The sequence below is a fragment of the Plectropomus leopardus genome, chromosome 1 (genome assembly GCF_026936395.1).
Source record: "Plectropomus leopardus strain MGB_pleo_1.0 chromosome 1, ASM2693639v1, whole genome shotgun sequence".
Taxonomy (NCBI): domain Eukaryota; kingdom Metazoa; phylum Chordata; class Actinopteri; order Perciformes; family Serranidae; genus Plectropomus; species Plectropomus leopardus.
In genome coordinates, this window is record NC_142176.1 from 20,982,701 (window position 1) to 20,998,906 (window position 16,206).

General features: G+C 40.7%; 2 protein-coding genes across 2 annotated transcripts in view; one reads left to right on the plus strand and one right to left on the minus strand.

Moving 5' to 3' along the window:
• The window catches only part of irag1 (inositol 1,4,5-triphosphate receptor associated 1), a 46,056-nt gene extending 41,014 nt beyond the window's left edge, over positions 1-5,042 (minus strand). The window contains exons 1-7 of the mRNA XM_042486289.2: positions 4,912-5,042; positions 4,515-4,578; positions 4,273-4,392; positions 4,006-4,186; positions 2,361-2,419; positions 2,215-2,275; positions 1,962-2,120 (exon numbers count right to left, since the gene is read on the minus strand). Of these exons, the coding sequence (XP_042342223.2) occupies positions 1,962-2,120; positions 2,215-2,275; positions 2,361-2,419; positions 4,006-4,186; positions 4,273-4,392; positions 4,515-4,533 (599 nt within the window). The 5' untranslated portion in view covers positions 4,534-4,578; positions 4,912-5,042. The remainder of the gene's footprint in view (positions 1-1,961; positions 2,121-2,214; positions 2,276-2,360; positions 2,420-4,005; positions 4,187-4,272; positions 4,393-4,514; positions 4,579-4,911) is intronic.
• A 1,228-nt stretch (positions 5,043-6,270) lies between these two features.
• Positions 6,271-16,045, plus strand: ctr9 (CTR9 component of Paf1/RNA polymerase II complex). The gene is made up of 23 exons (XM_042486658.2): positions 6,271-6,450; positions 7,833-7,931; positions 8,089-8,328; positions 8,419-8,536; positions 8,622-8,711; positions 9,721-9,977; positions 10,072-10,179; positions 10,261-10,497; positions 10,585-10,803; positions 10,996-11,179; positions 11,264-11,352; positions 11,459-11,644; positions 12,833-12,920; positions 13,001-13,149; positions 13,235-13,351; positions 13,442-13,587; positions 13,683-13,754; positions 14,137-14,272; positions 14,416-14,562; positions 14,654-14,805; positions 14,889-14,979; positions 15,099-15,211; positions 15,290-16,045. Exons 1-23 carry the CDS (start codon positions 6,406-6,408, stop codon positions 15,714-15,716), a joined length of 3,510 nt encoding a protein of 1,169 aa, XP_042342592.2. The 5' UTR covers positions 6,271-6,405; the 3' UTR covers positions 15,717-16,045.
• Positions 16,046-16,206: the final 161 nt, after the last annotated feature.

The window sequence follows — 16,206 nt, forward strand, 5'->3', positions numbered from 1 at the left end:
TCTCCCGTTTTAGCTTAGCAATCAGTTTACTCCTTTTAATGGGATTGTTTATACCATTAACATTCAATGATTGTATGTTGTAGTATTGCATACTCATAAGACTCACTGAAAATGTACACCTGTATGTATGACATCTTTAACCCAGACCTAAAACGCACTGAACAAATATGAACATTGATTGAACTTACAGTCCAAACTAGCATGGTACAAAACAGGGCTTCCAGTTCAGAGGTTTCCATTAAACCTCTGTAGGTGACTACTTGATAACATTGTCTGCATCGGCCTTTTACTTTAACCGGGTTTCAAGGGGAGACACGACCAGAGTCGGGCTCTGGTCTGGACCGTGGGTTGTAACTGAAGTGAAAAACTGGCTTACTGAAGAGCCACGATTTTTAATCTAACTTAAGAGGAACAAATAACAGAACTTCTCATAGAGCAGGGAGTAAAATGTGCTACTCATCCTCTGCATCCTCTCCATCTTTGAGCCTCTCTGGTCTGTTCTCCTGACAGACTCGGCGCGTCCCAGCTGTGCTCCACGGCATTAGCTCGTTGACGGTATCCGCGGTGATGTCCCTGGATCTGCTCACTGGTATTGGACCCGCGGTGAAACCTCTTTTCCTTAGATCCGCTGCCGCTTCCTCGACCGTGCCCGAATCCAGGTGCACGCGCATCCTGGTCAGAGGAGTTTGGAAACGGATCTTCTTCTCCTTCAGTGCCTGCTTCACAGGAGTGTATCCCTCCTTTTCTGCTGGACATTCTCAGCGTACTCATGGTCAAAAAAACACTCGCCTTTCTTGCAGATGAATATTTTTCTTCCAGGCAGCGTGGAGAACTCTCTCTTTAACGGCGAACTGCAAAAATCGGACCACCGTTGACCGGGGTGGGGCTCCCGCAGGTGGACCAGGGGTCAGCGCTCTGTGTGCTCTTTCAATCCCGAGACCTGTATCCCGACTCAGGCCCACAGTCTCGCCCAGCTCTGATTGAATCAGATGTTCCACAAAACGCAGCACTGAGGAGCCCTCTGTTTTCAGGGATGCCGTAGATTATGATATTATTAGGTCGGGAACAGATCCCTAATTTTAGCCTGGAGTAGCTTTTGGTTGTTTAGCAGCTGGATGAGGGTATCTTTAACTCCGATGTCCCATTTCTCCCTCCCTGCCATGCTTCTCTTAATTTCACCCATGCGTTTGGTTACCTTGAGCGGTGGCGGCCTTCAGCTGCTGGTTGATTTCGGTTGTCAGCTCGTCCAATTGTGCCTTCATGTCCTCTCGAAAGCTGAGTCGGATTTGGGACCATTCTTTCTTCAAATCCGATTTTAGGTCTTGCATGCCCTCAGCGACCACCTCACTCACGACTTTAGGAAGAGAGCTGAGAGCAGCGGGCGGAGCTCCTTCCTCCGGTCTGTCGCCGCCATTTTTACCTGAGCTCCATCCACCTGCTTTGCCTTCCTTTCGTGTGTCCTGCTCCATGTTGCTTCGTACCGTGCCTTTCCCCTTCTTGTTTTTGTCCCCGCTTATTCTTCTCTTGATTTAAATCACTATGACCGAGTTCATAACTTAAAATGCGGGGATTATATGTCTGCCGATGCGGGAGCTCTTTTCTATGCTGCCATTTTTGTAGGCGGGCCTCCCGGAAGTCCGCATCAACGTGGCCTTTAACTTTTTGAATTCAAGCTTTTAACTCTGATAACGTCTTTTAGCTACAAGCAGCGAAACGGTGTGTGTGAGGTGACACAAGTGTGCTCAGGGTCAGGCTGCACTGAATTGGATGTTTTTGATGTATGATGTTGAACTTTGTTCTTCCTGTGCACCTTATTAATCATTACAAGTAGATTATTTTGGTACAGATTACAGTTTATATTGGATGTGCACTTTGAAGTGATACAGGAAATAAGAGGTAGAGTGTAATTACATATACTGTGACTGAACATTAAATGAGGAAGAAAGTAGTTAATCCTTCACCTTGCAAGCTTTGCACGCAGCTCAGTGACCTCCAGAGTGAGCTGCAGGTTTACGTCCTCACACTGAGCCACCGTCCTCATCAGGCTGCTGTTCTGCTCACTCAGCTTGCGGTGAGCGAGCTTCAGTTCAGCCACTGTGCCCGACAGGTCTTTTCCATCACTGAACCAAAACAAACAGTAAGTGGCTGAGTATTACAACACACTGAATAGTGGAGGTAAACCCATGCAAGGATTAAAGGAGTGAAACGACTGACCAGGGACACTGGTGGCTCTCTGAGGATGCAACTTTGCTTTGAGACGCTGAGAAATCCAGCCCTAAAAGTTGAGAAGGTTAAGGGAATCTCTGACTAATATGATTGAGATTTTCTCAGATTTTCAGTAAAAAGCAGCCACAGCTTACCGTTTACTGGCACTTTAGATGAGCCAGGCCAAGATATGTGACTGTCGTCCACCTCAGAACTGAAACACACGAGGAGTTGGTGGGTTAGTTTCCACAGCTCATAAAAAACGCTGATTAATAGGGATGAGCGAGTACACCATTATCTGTATCTCTGCTGGGAGTGGACGTGGTTAAAACCAAAAGTGTGAAGGGCTTAAATCAAAAAATGGGAGGGCCCTAACCAGAAGTTGTAATTTAAAGTCTGAAATTGAAAAGAGTTGATCAGGAGTTGCTATGTTTATTATTTATTATAGAAAACGTTTTAAAGGACAGCCTCAGGGTTAAGCTTCAGATCATTTTGATCCCAAGAGTAAGAGATTGAACACAGCTACCGAAATGAGAATTTTCCTTCATCACGAGTATGGATATGCTCATTTTGCTCAGATGATACTCACATAAAAATAACGTTAACCATACTAGATACTATTTTCATCCAAGTATTCGGCTCAACCCTACTGATTAATAAAATATTTAATCATTACACTTGCTGAAAACAGTATAATTCAACTGGAAATATGCCACTGTGTTTGTAAAATGAAAATAAACGTCATATATAATGGTTTTATTGAATTTAATTAACTCTACAGGGGTTGTCTTCAGAATCAGAATCAGATTTATTACCAAGTAGGTTTTCACATACAATTTATTTCCTTTGGTTTTTGGTGTATAAATTAAACATATCTTCGAGAAGGTGGATATAGTGTGTATTTACAGGAATAATTAATGTTGCAGTGCTAACTCTATTTTTTATTTTTTATTTTTTTAAAAGGCTGTTACTGGAATCTGAAGAGAAATGGTTCGAAAACATTTTGCCGATGCCTAAATTAAGGACATATGTGCATATAAAACAGCAGTTTGGCCCTGAACCATATGTACCTTCTCGTTCCTTTGGTAATTGAGATTGGGCAATTTAACAGTATTCAGGAAGAAAACAGAATGTGTGAGTTGTGTGATTTGGGTGATTTGGAAAGTGAGTCCCATTTTCTATTATACTGCACAAACTACGATGCCTTGAAATAGTTAATATTCCATGAAATGGCTTCTCTAAACCCTGACATTTTCTGGTGCTCGGATGACCAAAAGCTAGAATGGTTCTTTAATTGTGATATCTTCAAGTGTGGCAATAATATTACAAACGTTTGGGGGGTAAGGCAAGAAAGTTTAATTAATTTGTACTCATTCAGATTTTTCGATCAGTGCTACATGATAAGTGTCTCTGTGGGTGAGTCATGAACTCGGTCTTACTCAATGATAATGTGATTATGTACAACACTTTTGTTGCTTTTCTCTATTTCCTTTGTTTTTAATGCTGTCCCATAATATGCACACTTGACTCTGATCCTGGCTTGTTTTGATTTAATTGTATCTTGTAAGCCCATGCTGGCTAGGAAAAACTGTTGCATGACACAATAACAAAAAAATAATTCGGAAGGAAATAAAAATAAGGTAAAGCACTGCAACACTCAGGAACATATGTAATTATAGATATATACGACATAAATGGTCATACTTGAATATGACACTTTAGTGCTTCTATAATTAAGCCAAATACACTTCATAACATTTAGACTGGTTGTAATCTGTACCCGGTGTAGTTTTGTCTCACCTGTCCTGGCTGCACTCTGCGATCCACTCCCTCATGGTGGAGTGGAAAGTCTCTCTGCTCACGTGAGGGTCCTGACCGTCGGGGTTGAGCAACCGTTGCAGGGATGCCAGTCTATCTTGCTCCGGACTCTGAGCCGTCATGGTCTGCAGGTACTGCATGATTGTGGAGGCCAACACTTCTCCTGAAGATGAGAGAGACACAGGGATGGTTATTCACAGATCATATGATTATTTCAGTCTGTTTTGAATTCAACATAGACCTGTGTACCTGTGTTGGAGGTGCTGCATGCATCATACATGATGTCAAGGAGTTCATGTTCAGAGAATCCACCTGTGTCTTTTTTGTCCTCGAGCACATCCCTTGTCCCACTGCCGGCTGACTCCCACACTGAGGGTGCAGAGAAGAGCAAAACTTAGTGTGTGTGTTGCACAGGAAGTAAATGTAAAGAAAGATACTCTAAATATCTGTTTGACAATTTTATAAAGAAACAAACAAACTGTAACACTTACCATCACTGCCGTCAGACATTGTGCTTGTTTCTCCCAAATCCCTGCTGTCATGTTCCTACATGGTCTGATATTTTAATTGACATAAAATACATCTCTAAAGGACAAAGGTTATATTATTCTACAGTAAAGGAAAAAAAAGTTTAGCTCTTTTAGGTAAAAATGATGGTACTGCTGGGTTAAAATAACAAGTTTTTAAGGAAGAGCACAAAATAGCTAGAGCAAATCTCCACTTCTAAAAGATCAATTGCGCGTGTATTAAATGAACAGGAATGACACTGATCCATTAAATAGTGTGTATAATGAGATTGTACGGTAATTATTTTTTTTTGTCTTAGAATTACATGGCCATCAAATGTTATTCTACAAAGAAAAACAGGTCATAAGTATAAATACTCACCTCTCAGTCCGAGACAGTTCCTCTGAAAAGCAAAAAAAAGTTAAATCTTCATTTTCATTATTATTTTTCTGGTCTTCCTCTGACTCACTGTGATGTTCAACAAGAAGTCTTCAAGATGCCCATATGCTTGTTTTTTTCCTGCTTCACATCAAAACCAGCTGACATCCCCCCGTTCCCCCTTCCCACCCCATCCGCCCCCACCTCACCATGTCCCTCTCCTGCCAAATGCTGCCCTGCTGAGGTCTGTGACAATGATGCAGTTAATGGATTTCAATTTAAATTCACCAGTTTAACATATCAAATACACAATCTGTCAAGCATTTCTGCCACATTTTAAACATGCATTTCCTTTGCCAGTCAGTGTGTGGCAAAGGAAGTAATCCTCCATTAAAAAATACTGTTATTGCTATGGAAACTGATGTTTGTTTGTTTGTTTGTTTGTTTGTTTGTGTTTTTTCCAAAATTGTCTACATTTCAGCAACATGATGAGTTTCATTTGTGGTCAAGTTGATACCAAATCCATAGAAGACCAATTAAAAGTATTCCAAGAGATGCTAAATATATCTTTTTAATGGATATATTTTGTGTTTTATTACTATTTCTTTATTTTTTAATCACAGCAGAGAGAGACAGAAGGTGAGCTTGGCTTTGCAAAGCGTCATCTCGGTGCTGTGGAGTCAGCTCCCGCACCCCATCTACTGTATACTCATTGAAATACAACAAAGGCAAATAAAAGCATTTAGTATTATTTTGTATTATTAACCCTTCTGTCTTTTCCAGTCTCAATGTTTGTCCTGCTTTCACAGTCAGAGACAGAATATTAAAGTTTGAACAAGGAGGATTGCAGTATCTTACCTTAATTTACTCTCAGCTACAACTGACATTTGGACATGGCAAATTTCTCATTCTCCCACTCGACCTCACCGTATACTCAAAACAAAAAACAAATTTACACTGTGTTTTAGGCATATAGTATTTTTATGTTTTTATAGTATATATATATATATATATATATATAATCAAACAGGTAGATGGAAAGTAATGGATACGTTATCCATGCCCGAATGGCTGTTTTAATTTTGGATAGATCCTTTAAGGCCTCTACAGCAAAACTACACTCTAATAACCAACTTGAGGAGCTTTAAGGCAGGGGATAGAAGTGTGTGTATTTAATAACATAAATAAAAATACCTATATACTGAACAGAAATTTGCTATATTTTTCTTGTCTATTTTGGTAATGTTTTATTTTATGGTTCCATAATTTCTTTATATTTTTCAAATGTCCACAGAAAACTATTTTAACAGTGCTTCGATGGGAAAGCACCGTGCGTTCACCTCCAAGAGGAACTTTTGTTTAAGATTCCAAACAATCTGCCCGGACACTATTTCCGTTGCACCGTCCAGTAAGAAGTAGCTACCAACAGACAACGGGCTGAAGATTTTGTACTTTTTATTATAAATCCAAGTCAAGGTGGATTTTTCCGCAGTCAAGATGTCTCGGGGCTCTATTGAGATCCCGCTACGGGACACTGATGAGGTAAAACTCGCCTAATATGTGAACTTGATTTATTGTGTTTGTTTGATAAAGTGAACCTCGCTGTGCTGCTAGCCGTGTGTGCTAACTGTAGCTAGCATTAGCTAATGTTCGTGTTTAATGTAAAGTAATGTCAGCGTGAGACATCGAGATGTTTACAGGTCGATCCGAAACGTAAACATCAGTAATGTTTGGAGCGGCAAATACAGAAAGACTTACTTTAACAAACAGTATTACTGTCCGCTGAGGGTAGTAACGTTTGGTCAGTTGTTGTTTTGTTTTCTGTCGTTATCTGGTTAATAACATAAAATTGTAACGTTACAAATGTTTCCAAATCTCATCATACAGCTATAAGATGTTATGTAAAACAGCAACAGCATTATTCACAATCTTAATTTTATAGTATTTTTATATATTTATTTCAAGTTACAATGGCATCAAAAGTTTTGAAACATCTAGATCTTAATTCATAATAGCAGTAGAAAATATTATCACTATAAATATGATTTCATATTGTATTATTTTATCGATGCACGCAGCTGACAGGCTGTAGTTTGTGGGGATGTTTAGTTATATTGTTATTACACAGATGTTTATTATCCTGAGGCTACTTACTATATAGGCCTTTACAACATACTACAAAATACCTTAAAGTAAAACATGATGCAGTTTAACAGGACTCCAGCCTCCAAAATTACTATAAGGTTAAAATCTAAAACTCGTTAAAACCTTTAAAACAAACACTGAACTTTCTACCTGTCATTATGGTTAGATTTAATGCAGCAGGGCTGATGCATTACACTGTATATTTTAAGACGAGTATTTCACTGACAACTGTGTGTATAGTATATTTTCTATTAAATCAGTGGAAAACTGTTTTTAATAAATATTCCTGTATTTTAATAAATAAAATATGGGAATGTCAGTTTTGGCAAAACCAGAGATTTAAATGCAGTACAAAACAAGTTACTTTACCTTTTTGGTGTAGAAGTCATAATTCCATAAAGCACAGATTTTTCAAATCTCCCATAATGGCTAATTTACACAGACATATCACAGGGATAGCCACCACAAGTATGTAGATAAGAATTTTTATATACTTAACTGTATATGTTGTTTAATTTTCACATTATTCTTTTCTAATATAAATATTTGCATTTTGTGTGTAGCATGAAAGGGGCTACAACTTACATTTCAATGTGCAGCCCTGAAATTACCTTGTAACTTTGTGTCAGTGGTATTTAAAAATTCTGTCAGTTGTCAAATGTATATTGTTTCACAGTATGGATAGTTACATTGCCTTCATAATGCTCTTAAATGACACATGGAGTATGAGTTTTGTCACATGTTGATGCTCAGTGACTTAAATAAATCGTATCTTGCAGGTTATCGAGCTTGACTTTGACCAGCTGCCTGAAGGAGACGAGGTCATCAGTATCCTGAAGCAGGAGCACACACAGCTGCACATATGGATCGCTTTGGCGGTGAGTCAGCGGAGCTTTCACAGTCAGTGGTTACATTTATTATCGTAAGATGAATGAGAAACAGAATGCTAGCTTCACAAAAAAACTGAACACAATCCAGATATCAAACTTAAATTTATCGCTTCATTTTTAAATTTGTGCACTCTGTCTTTTTCAGTTGGAGTACTACAAGCAAGGCAAAACAGAGGATTTTGTCAAGCTTTTAGAGGCAGCGCGTATCGATGGAAACCTCGACTACAGAGACCATGAGAAAGACCAGATGACCTGTCTGGACACATTGGCAGCTTACTATGTCCAGCAAGCTCGTAAAGAGAAAAACAAAGATGCCAAGAAAGAGCTTATCACGCAGGCCACGCTGCTCTACACGATGGCAGACAAGATCATCATGTACGATCAGGTGAGAAAAAATCAGTGATGAGAGAAACATGCTATGGCTTCACTTATTTAGCAGGTCTAAGTAAATATAATACGCTCTTGACTCACTCAGAACCATTTGTTGGGACGAGCCTGTTTCTGCCTGCTGGAAGGAGACAAGATGGACCAGGCCGACGCTCAGTTCCACTTCGTGCTCAATCAGTCCACCAACAACATCCCGGCTCTGCTTGGCAAGATGAATATTAAAAAATTAGACATTAATCTTGACCACTTTGATAGATTCACTAAAGTAATCACACTATTGTTGTTCAACAGGTAAGGCCTGCATCTCCTTCAATAAAAAGGATTACAGAGGAGCACTGGCGTACTACAAAAAGGCTCTACGAACAAACCCCGGCTGCCCAGGTAAACACGTTACCTGTATCCTCATCATCCCGATTTCTACGACATTATTACTGTTCACTAGAGCTGAAACAATTAATCAGTTAATTGTCAACTATTTAAATAATAGCCAACTAATCTCATAATAAATTAATCACTTGTAGTAATATTTTAAGATAAATAAAATTGTTATTCGAGCTTCTTAAGTGTGCATATTTTCTGGTTTCCTTATTCCACTATGAAAGTAAATACAATATTTTAGTTTGTAGACAAAACAAGACATTTGAGAATGGCCTCTTGAGCTTTGGAAAATACTGACTGACATTTGTCACCATTTTCTGACATATTTCAGATCAAAGAATTAAGCAATTATCAAGAGAGATCAATTGACAATGACATTAATTGTGAGAATAATCAGCCCTACTGTTTGCTACTGCCAGTCTTTAGATGATAGAAGACATCAAAATCCGAGTACAAAGAAATGTGATTAGGATATATCTGCCAACAGTTGTTTTAACAAGTAAAATAAACATCCTGGACAAAGAACTGACACATTTGTTACAAAGAATTGTGGGTAAAATGCAGTATGTAATGAGGAATGATATTTAACATTTGAACCATTACCCTCAATGATAAAATTGGAAAGATTTAGTGAAAATTAGCAGTGAGCTTTGCTCTAAATTACAGCAAATTATTCTAAATAACTAAAAACCCAAACACTTGACTCGAAATTAGAAAAAAATATATCGGAAGGTTACAGCTGTATTTTCATTACTACATATTCACCACATATTATATAGCATATTAATAAAATGTTTCTGCTCTTGGAAAATATTTATAAAATTGCAGCCAGAAAACATTCATGTACTTTAATTCCTTTTCACTTTGACGTTGACACACAAATATCTGTGATATTAAGTAAAAATTTACTGATATATCAGCCTTCACTGCTACTCTAATCGACGCATTTCTCACACACGCAGATGTGTAACAAATTATTCACCTATCTGCTGTCCCGTTCTTGTGTCTCTAGCTGAGGTGCGGCTCGGGATGGGCCACTGTTTTGTCAAGCTCAACAAATTGGAGAAAGCTCGTTTGGCGTTTGGTCGAGCGCTGGAGCTCAACTCAAAGTGTGTGGGAGCTCTTGTTGGCCTGGCGGTTTTAGAGCTCAACAACAAGGAGGCAGATTCCATCAAAAATGGAGTGCAGCTCCTGTCGCGGGCCTACACCATTGACCCCAGCAACCCCATGGTGCTCAACCACCTTGCCAACCACTTCTTCTTCAAAAAGGTAATCACTCGTGTCGCTTGTCAATGAAATACTGACACAGATCTAAAGCAGTGTTATTCAAACGTGTTTTCTGTTTTTTTTTTTTTTTTATCAGGATTACAGTAAAGTGCAGCATCTGGCCCTCCACGCTTTCCATAACACAGAGGTCGAGGCCATGCAGGCTGAGAGCTGCTACCAGTTAGCGCGCTCATTTCACGTGCAGGTAAGATCCTAACTGATCCTGAGGCAGCTTCCTGTTCGTTGACGTCATGTCTCTGATGTCTCTATTCTCTCTCTCTCTCAGGAGGACTATGACCAAGCGTTTCAGTACTATTACCAGGCCACCCAGTTTGCCTCGTCCACCTTTGTGTTGCCCTTCTTCGGCCTGGGGCAGATGTATGTGTATCGAAGAGACAAGGATAATGCGGCGCAGTGCTTCGAAAAGGTTTTAAAGGCCTATCCCAATAACTATGAAACGATGAAGATTCTGGGGTCCCTCTATGCAACATCAGACGATCAGGAAAAGAGAGACATCGCCAAAGTACGTATCCTGTACAGATCATTTTATCGCAGTGGAAATTATGTGGCTTATTAAGACGCCTGACACGTGTCTTTCTTGGCTCCCTAGGGTCACTTGAAGAAGGTAACGGAGCAGTACCCAGATGACGTTGAGGCTTGGATCGAGCTGGCTCAGATCCTGGAGCAGACTGACATTCAAGGAGCGCTGTCCGCATACGGCACAGCCACCCGCATCCTGCAGGAGAAGGTGCAGGCAGACGTTCCTCCTGAGATTCTCAACAACCTGGGGGCGCTTCACTTCAGACTGGGCAACCTTGGAGAGGCCAAGGTAGCTATCAGAATAATAATACCCAAAAAATAGCTACATTTCACTGGGAATTTAGTAGATATTCTTTAACATTTTTCTGTTATTGTGGTATTTAAAGTATTTTTTTATAAATAGTCATGAGGTGTGCAGAACAATGTATATTTAGTATAAATCCCAGTGGTATTTCTAGCATTATGTCTTCTCTCCCTGCAGAAATACTTTCTTGCATCTCTTGATCGAGCCAAAGCTGAAGGGGAGCATGATGAGCATTACTACAACGCCATTTCTGTCACCACGTCCTACAATCTGGCCCGTCTGTACGAGGCAATGTGTGAATTCCATGAAGCTGAGAAACTCTACAAAAACATCCTAAGAGAGCATCCAAACTACGTGGACTGTAAGCACGAAACATTAGACAATATAAAGTGAGCGCAAGAAGAAAAAACATTTGTGAAGGACTGTTTGAATTTTGCGTCCACAGGTTATTTGCGTCTTGGAGCGATGGCTCGTGACAAAGGAAATTTCTATGAAGCTTCTGATTGGTTCAAAGAGGCCCTGCAGATTAATCAGGTACTTTGTCACCTGTTGTCATGATAATATTATAACATCAGAATTCCATAAAAGTACATTTCACACTCTGTCTAACATTATCTGATGTTTACTCTGTCTTATGCAGGATCATCCGGATGCCTGGTCCCTGATTGGGAACCTTCACTTGGCCAAACAGGAGTGGGGACCGGGTCAAAAGAAGTTTGAGCGTATTCTGAAGCAGCCGTCCACACAGAACGACACCTACTCCATGCTGGCTCTGGGTAACGTGTGGCTGCAGACCCTGCATCAGCCCACCAGAGACCGGGAAAAGGTGACACTTTTTTTTTTCCAGTAATCATTTCTCTTATTGTGTGATATAGCACTAATGCTTGTTTCTCTGAAGTCTTCTAAGTTTATGTTTTAATATTACTGGTATGATTTATACAATGTAGTAATCTCTGATGTTGGTGCAGACACTCACACATTACAAGCAAATGTGGCCCAAATCCTTTTTTTTCTCCCTTTCGCTCTAATGTGACAAAGATCAGATTTTTTATGGTCACAGAAACCAGTCAGATCTGGTCCACTGTCATGTGTCCGATAAACATCTAACCACTGGCCATGCGACCGCTGTGAGAACAGTCATATAGCGGTGTTCACATACAAAAGTTCCCAAAAGCATGCACATCAAGACAAAAACATAGTGAAGAAAAAACAAAGTCTGCACAATCGACTATGCTCCCATAAATATTTAATTCTGTTACCATCGAGGTGACATTTTCTTTTTTTCCATCACTGGTGTTCTCATAGATCCATGGTCACTGCACAGCTGCAGATCACTCGCTTTACAGCCTCAGAGCAGTCTGTCAAAACTACAGAAGGCTATCAAATCATACCGCTGCGGGCGGTTTACCACTCCTGACTCCCCGCACATCACCCACAAATGTCTGTCAGCTGATCTCACATCAATAGCTGCGAACAGTCCCAGCGGACCTAAATAAATCCCATTTGTATAACAGTCCGATATCCTGAAAACAAACGGCCATTGCTCTGATGGGCCATTTTTTCAGAGATAAGCGACACACTCTCCCAAACAGAAGCACATGGCTAATTATTTTGTGGAATACAGTCAGAGGACCTTCCTACAATGGTGATCATTCAAAAGATGAGGCCTGCACTGCCGCATTCATTTTTCCCAAAATGCTTGTTTTGCAAATGTGATAGTTATTGTCATTTAATCACATTTGTGTGACAGTACTGGTTGCATGTCATGTGTTCGGAGCAAAGATCTGTTTACACTGATTTGGGAAATGTGTCACTACAAACATGGATGTAAACAGTCCAGAAAGATCAGATCTGGGAAAATAATCAGAACTGAGCATTAAGCTCTTTAACGTGAACGTAGCCTATTTCTGTTGAGGCAGGACGTATGATGATAAACGCTGTGGGAAATTTGTTTCGTGTGTGTGGAGAAAAATAACAGATCACCAAATTCACTGTGTGTTTTTTGTCCTGACAGGAAAAGAGACACCAGGATCGAGCCCTGGCGATATACAAACAAGTCCTACGAAATGACGCCAAAAACCTCTACGCTGCCAATGGAATCGGTTTGTTGAGTTATACTTTAAGCATTTTTATTCTTTCTACTGTACGTGTGAGGTGTTTAACTTGAAGGCCTTGTGTCCAGGTGCCGTCCTGGCCCACAAGGGCTACTTCAGAGAGGCTCGTGACGTGTTTGCGCAGGTGAGGGAGGCCACAGCAGACATCAGCGACGTGTGGCTAAATCTGGCTCACATCTATGTGGAACAGAAGCAGTACATCAGCGCTGTGCAGATGGTAAGGGCCTCACTTGTGATTACCTATAAAATGATTGTTTTCATGTTTTTGTCTGTACAGTTGATTATTTTATTCTGCTTTACAGTACGAAAACTGCCTGAAGAAATTTTACAAATATCAGAACACAGAGGTGCTGCTGTACCTCGCGAGGGCGCTCTTCAAATGCGGGAAACTTCAGGAGTGCAAGCAGATGCTGCTGAAGGTAACAAGAAGACGAAAATGTAAAGGCTTATATTCTGTGCTATAATATGATGGGGGTATAACTTCGTCTTTCTGACGTTTTTCCAACAAGGCTCGGCACGTGGCGCCCAGCGACACAGTGCTGATGTTCAATGTGGCGCTGGTGCTGCAGAGACTCGCCACTCTTGTGCTGAAAGATGAAAAGAGCAACCTGAAGGCCGTGCTCAGCGCTGTCAAAGAGCTTGAACTGGCTCACAGGTATTCAGCTCAATTTAAACCTTCCCCTCCCGGTCTGATCCTCTGCCAGCCAAGTGCATAATCTGCAATTTTATTTCCTCCTCCTCATCACACAGGTATTTCAGCTACCTCAGCAAGTCCGGAGACAAGATGAGGTTCGACCTCGCTCTTGCCGCTTCCGAGGCCAGGTCAGTCAGGATTTATTATCTTCACAGTTGAGTTACATGAAAAAGGTTTTTGTTTGCTTTTAAAGAACAGTTAAAGTAATTTCTGAAAACTGTAATTTCTTATGTCCTGTTGTTATAATATTTGCAGTTAAAGAAAAATTAAATATGATACGAATTATTCCACTTATATTGGCTTCTAATTTGTGCCTATCAATCGATGAAATTTCGCTTGTTCAATTAAATTCTTTATGACCAATGAAACAATCATCAGTTTATTGTTGTCATCTCTATTTTTTTGTTTTGGTTTTTAGGAAAATTCTACTTAAGCTTTGCAGACGTTAAATGTTTTTCTCAATTTTTAAAAAAAATCTTGTACTTTGGTGGGTGTGTTGTGGGATTGCAGGCAGTGCAATGACCTGCTGAGTCAGGCTCAGTACCACGTGGCGAGAGCAAGAAAGCAGGATGAGGAGGAGAAGGAGCTTAGGGCCAAACAAGAACAGGAGAGGGACATGCTGCGTCAGCAGATGATGAAAGAACAGGTACTTGTGGTGCAAAAATTGCAAAATTTTTAATGACGAACCATGAATAATACCAATAATAGCTTATTTTTATGAACTGCATTTTGAAATACATAAAGCTCTTACTGTTAATTGGTTTGCTCGTGACGCTTAAACCTTGTTAGGAGGAAAAGCGGAACAAAGAGGTGGAGGAACAGAAGAAGCTTCTGGAGCAAAGAGCGCTGTATGTGGAGAAGACCAAGAACCTGCTCACCTTCGCAGAGGGAGCAAAAGAAATGGCCAAGGAAAAGAAGAAAAGCAGTGGAGGACGTGTGAGTTTTATCACTGATAGCAAACTCCTCAGCAGAGTAACTTGTGCTGAATGCAGCATGAATAACACAGTTATGTTTTTTCACCTCTAAGCGTAAGAAAGGAGCCGACATGGATGAGTTTGTCAACGATGACTCTGACGAGGACCTGCCACTGAAGAAGAAGAAGAAGAGAAGGGCCGGCAGTGGCAGCGATCAGGAGGAGACTGAGGACGGAGAGAAGAAGCCACGCAAGAAGAGGAGGAAGTGAGTCTGCTACACTGACGTTTATTCAGACTGCTGAACGAGGCAGACAAGATACTCAGAGCAAATGTTGTGTTGCATTACAGACCCGTTAGAGATGATGACAGTGATAACGAGGAAGGATCATCACGGCCCAAGAAGCAGCGTAAACCAAAAGACCGCAAGAAGATTGAAAAGGTCCTTTGAGTTTTCTTTGTTCAGTTCTTTTATGGTGATTGATAAGTTGTTTTGAATCATGTTTCATGCCAAATTTTTAAACATTTGACATCTTTTTAAAAAAAAAAAATCATTTTTAGCCGCAGCCCGAGCGTCTGCCGCCGTCTCTCAAAGGGAAGATCAAGTCTAAGGCTATCATCTCCTCCTCTGAGTCTTCTTCTGATGAGGATGGCCTGAAAATAGCTGAAGACAGGTAAGAGCGTAAATGAATGAATGAATGTGAATTTACACTGAAAAAACTGCATCGGTACAAAATTTTGCTCGTATGCAGGCAACAAAGAGACAGCGGTTCAGGATCTGATGACGATGGCGACCACAGGAAGCGCATTGCATCTGACAGTGAGTCCGATGGAGGAAGGAACCGCTCTGGTAGTGAGGCGGGCAGCCCCCGGCGCTATGGCAGTGAGGCGGGCAGCCCACGGCGCTCTGTGGGCTCCGACGATGACGACTCCGGCAGCGACCGTCCAGTAAAGAAGAGGAGGGTGCAGCGGCAGTCCGACTCGGAGCAGTCAGAAAACGAGAGCAAGAGGAGTCAGTCAGGCTCTGACGATGAGTCCCGGCCTGGCTCTCCCGTCGCAGCATCTGACCGAGGATCAGACAGGGGATCCGAGGCGGGATCAGACAATGAGGGCTCCCCACGCCGCTCTGACAACGGCTCTGAACACGAAGCCTCCAACAATGATGACGACAGTGATTAAATCTTTATCACAGACTTGTCCCGTGTAACACTGAGAAAACTCCCCACATCTGCATTTTTATTTTCTATTAAAAGCAGGGATTTCTGTCCAAATGATATCATGGAATTAGCCTAGAAAAGTGTAGTTTTTTTGTTGGTAATCCTCATGTCTTACTAGAAATGTCTTTTCACAGATGCCGTGTTTTGTTAAAGATGTTTTGTTTAAGACAGGTCAAATGGTTTGAAGTGAACTTCATCTATTTTCTATCTCAGATGGTCAGACAAGACACTGACCCAAAAATGGAAAGATGCTTCAACAAAATGTCAAATAAAAAAATTGAAAGCAAAGAATTGTGTACCATGTAGATTGTTTCTGTTTTGGGTCGTAATGGATTATATCAGGGTTCCCAAAGATGCTTAAAAAGTCTTAATAGGCCTTTGATAAATCTAAAAAAATCTCTTAATTGGTATTAAAACATAGAAAATTAACTCTTAAAAAGTCTTATAATTGT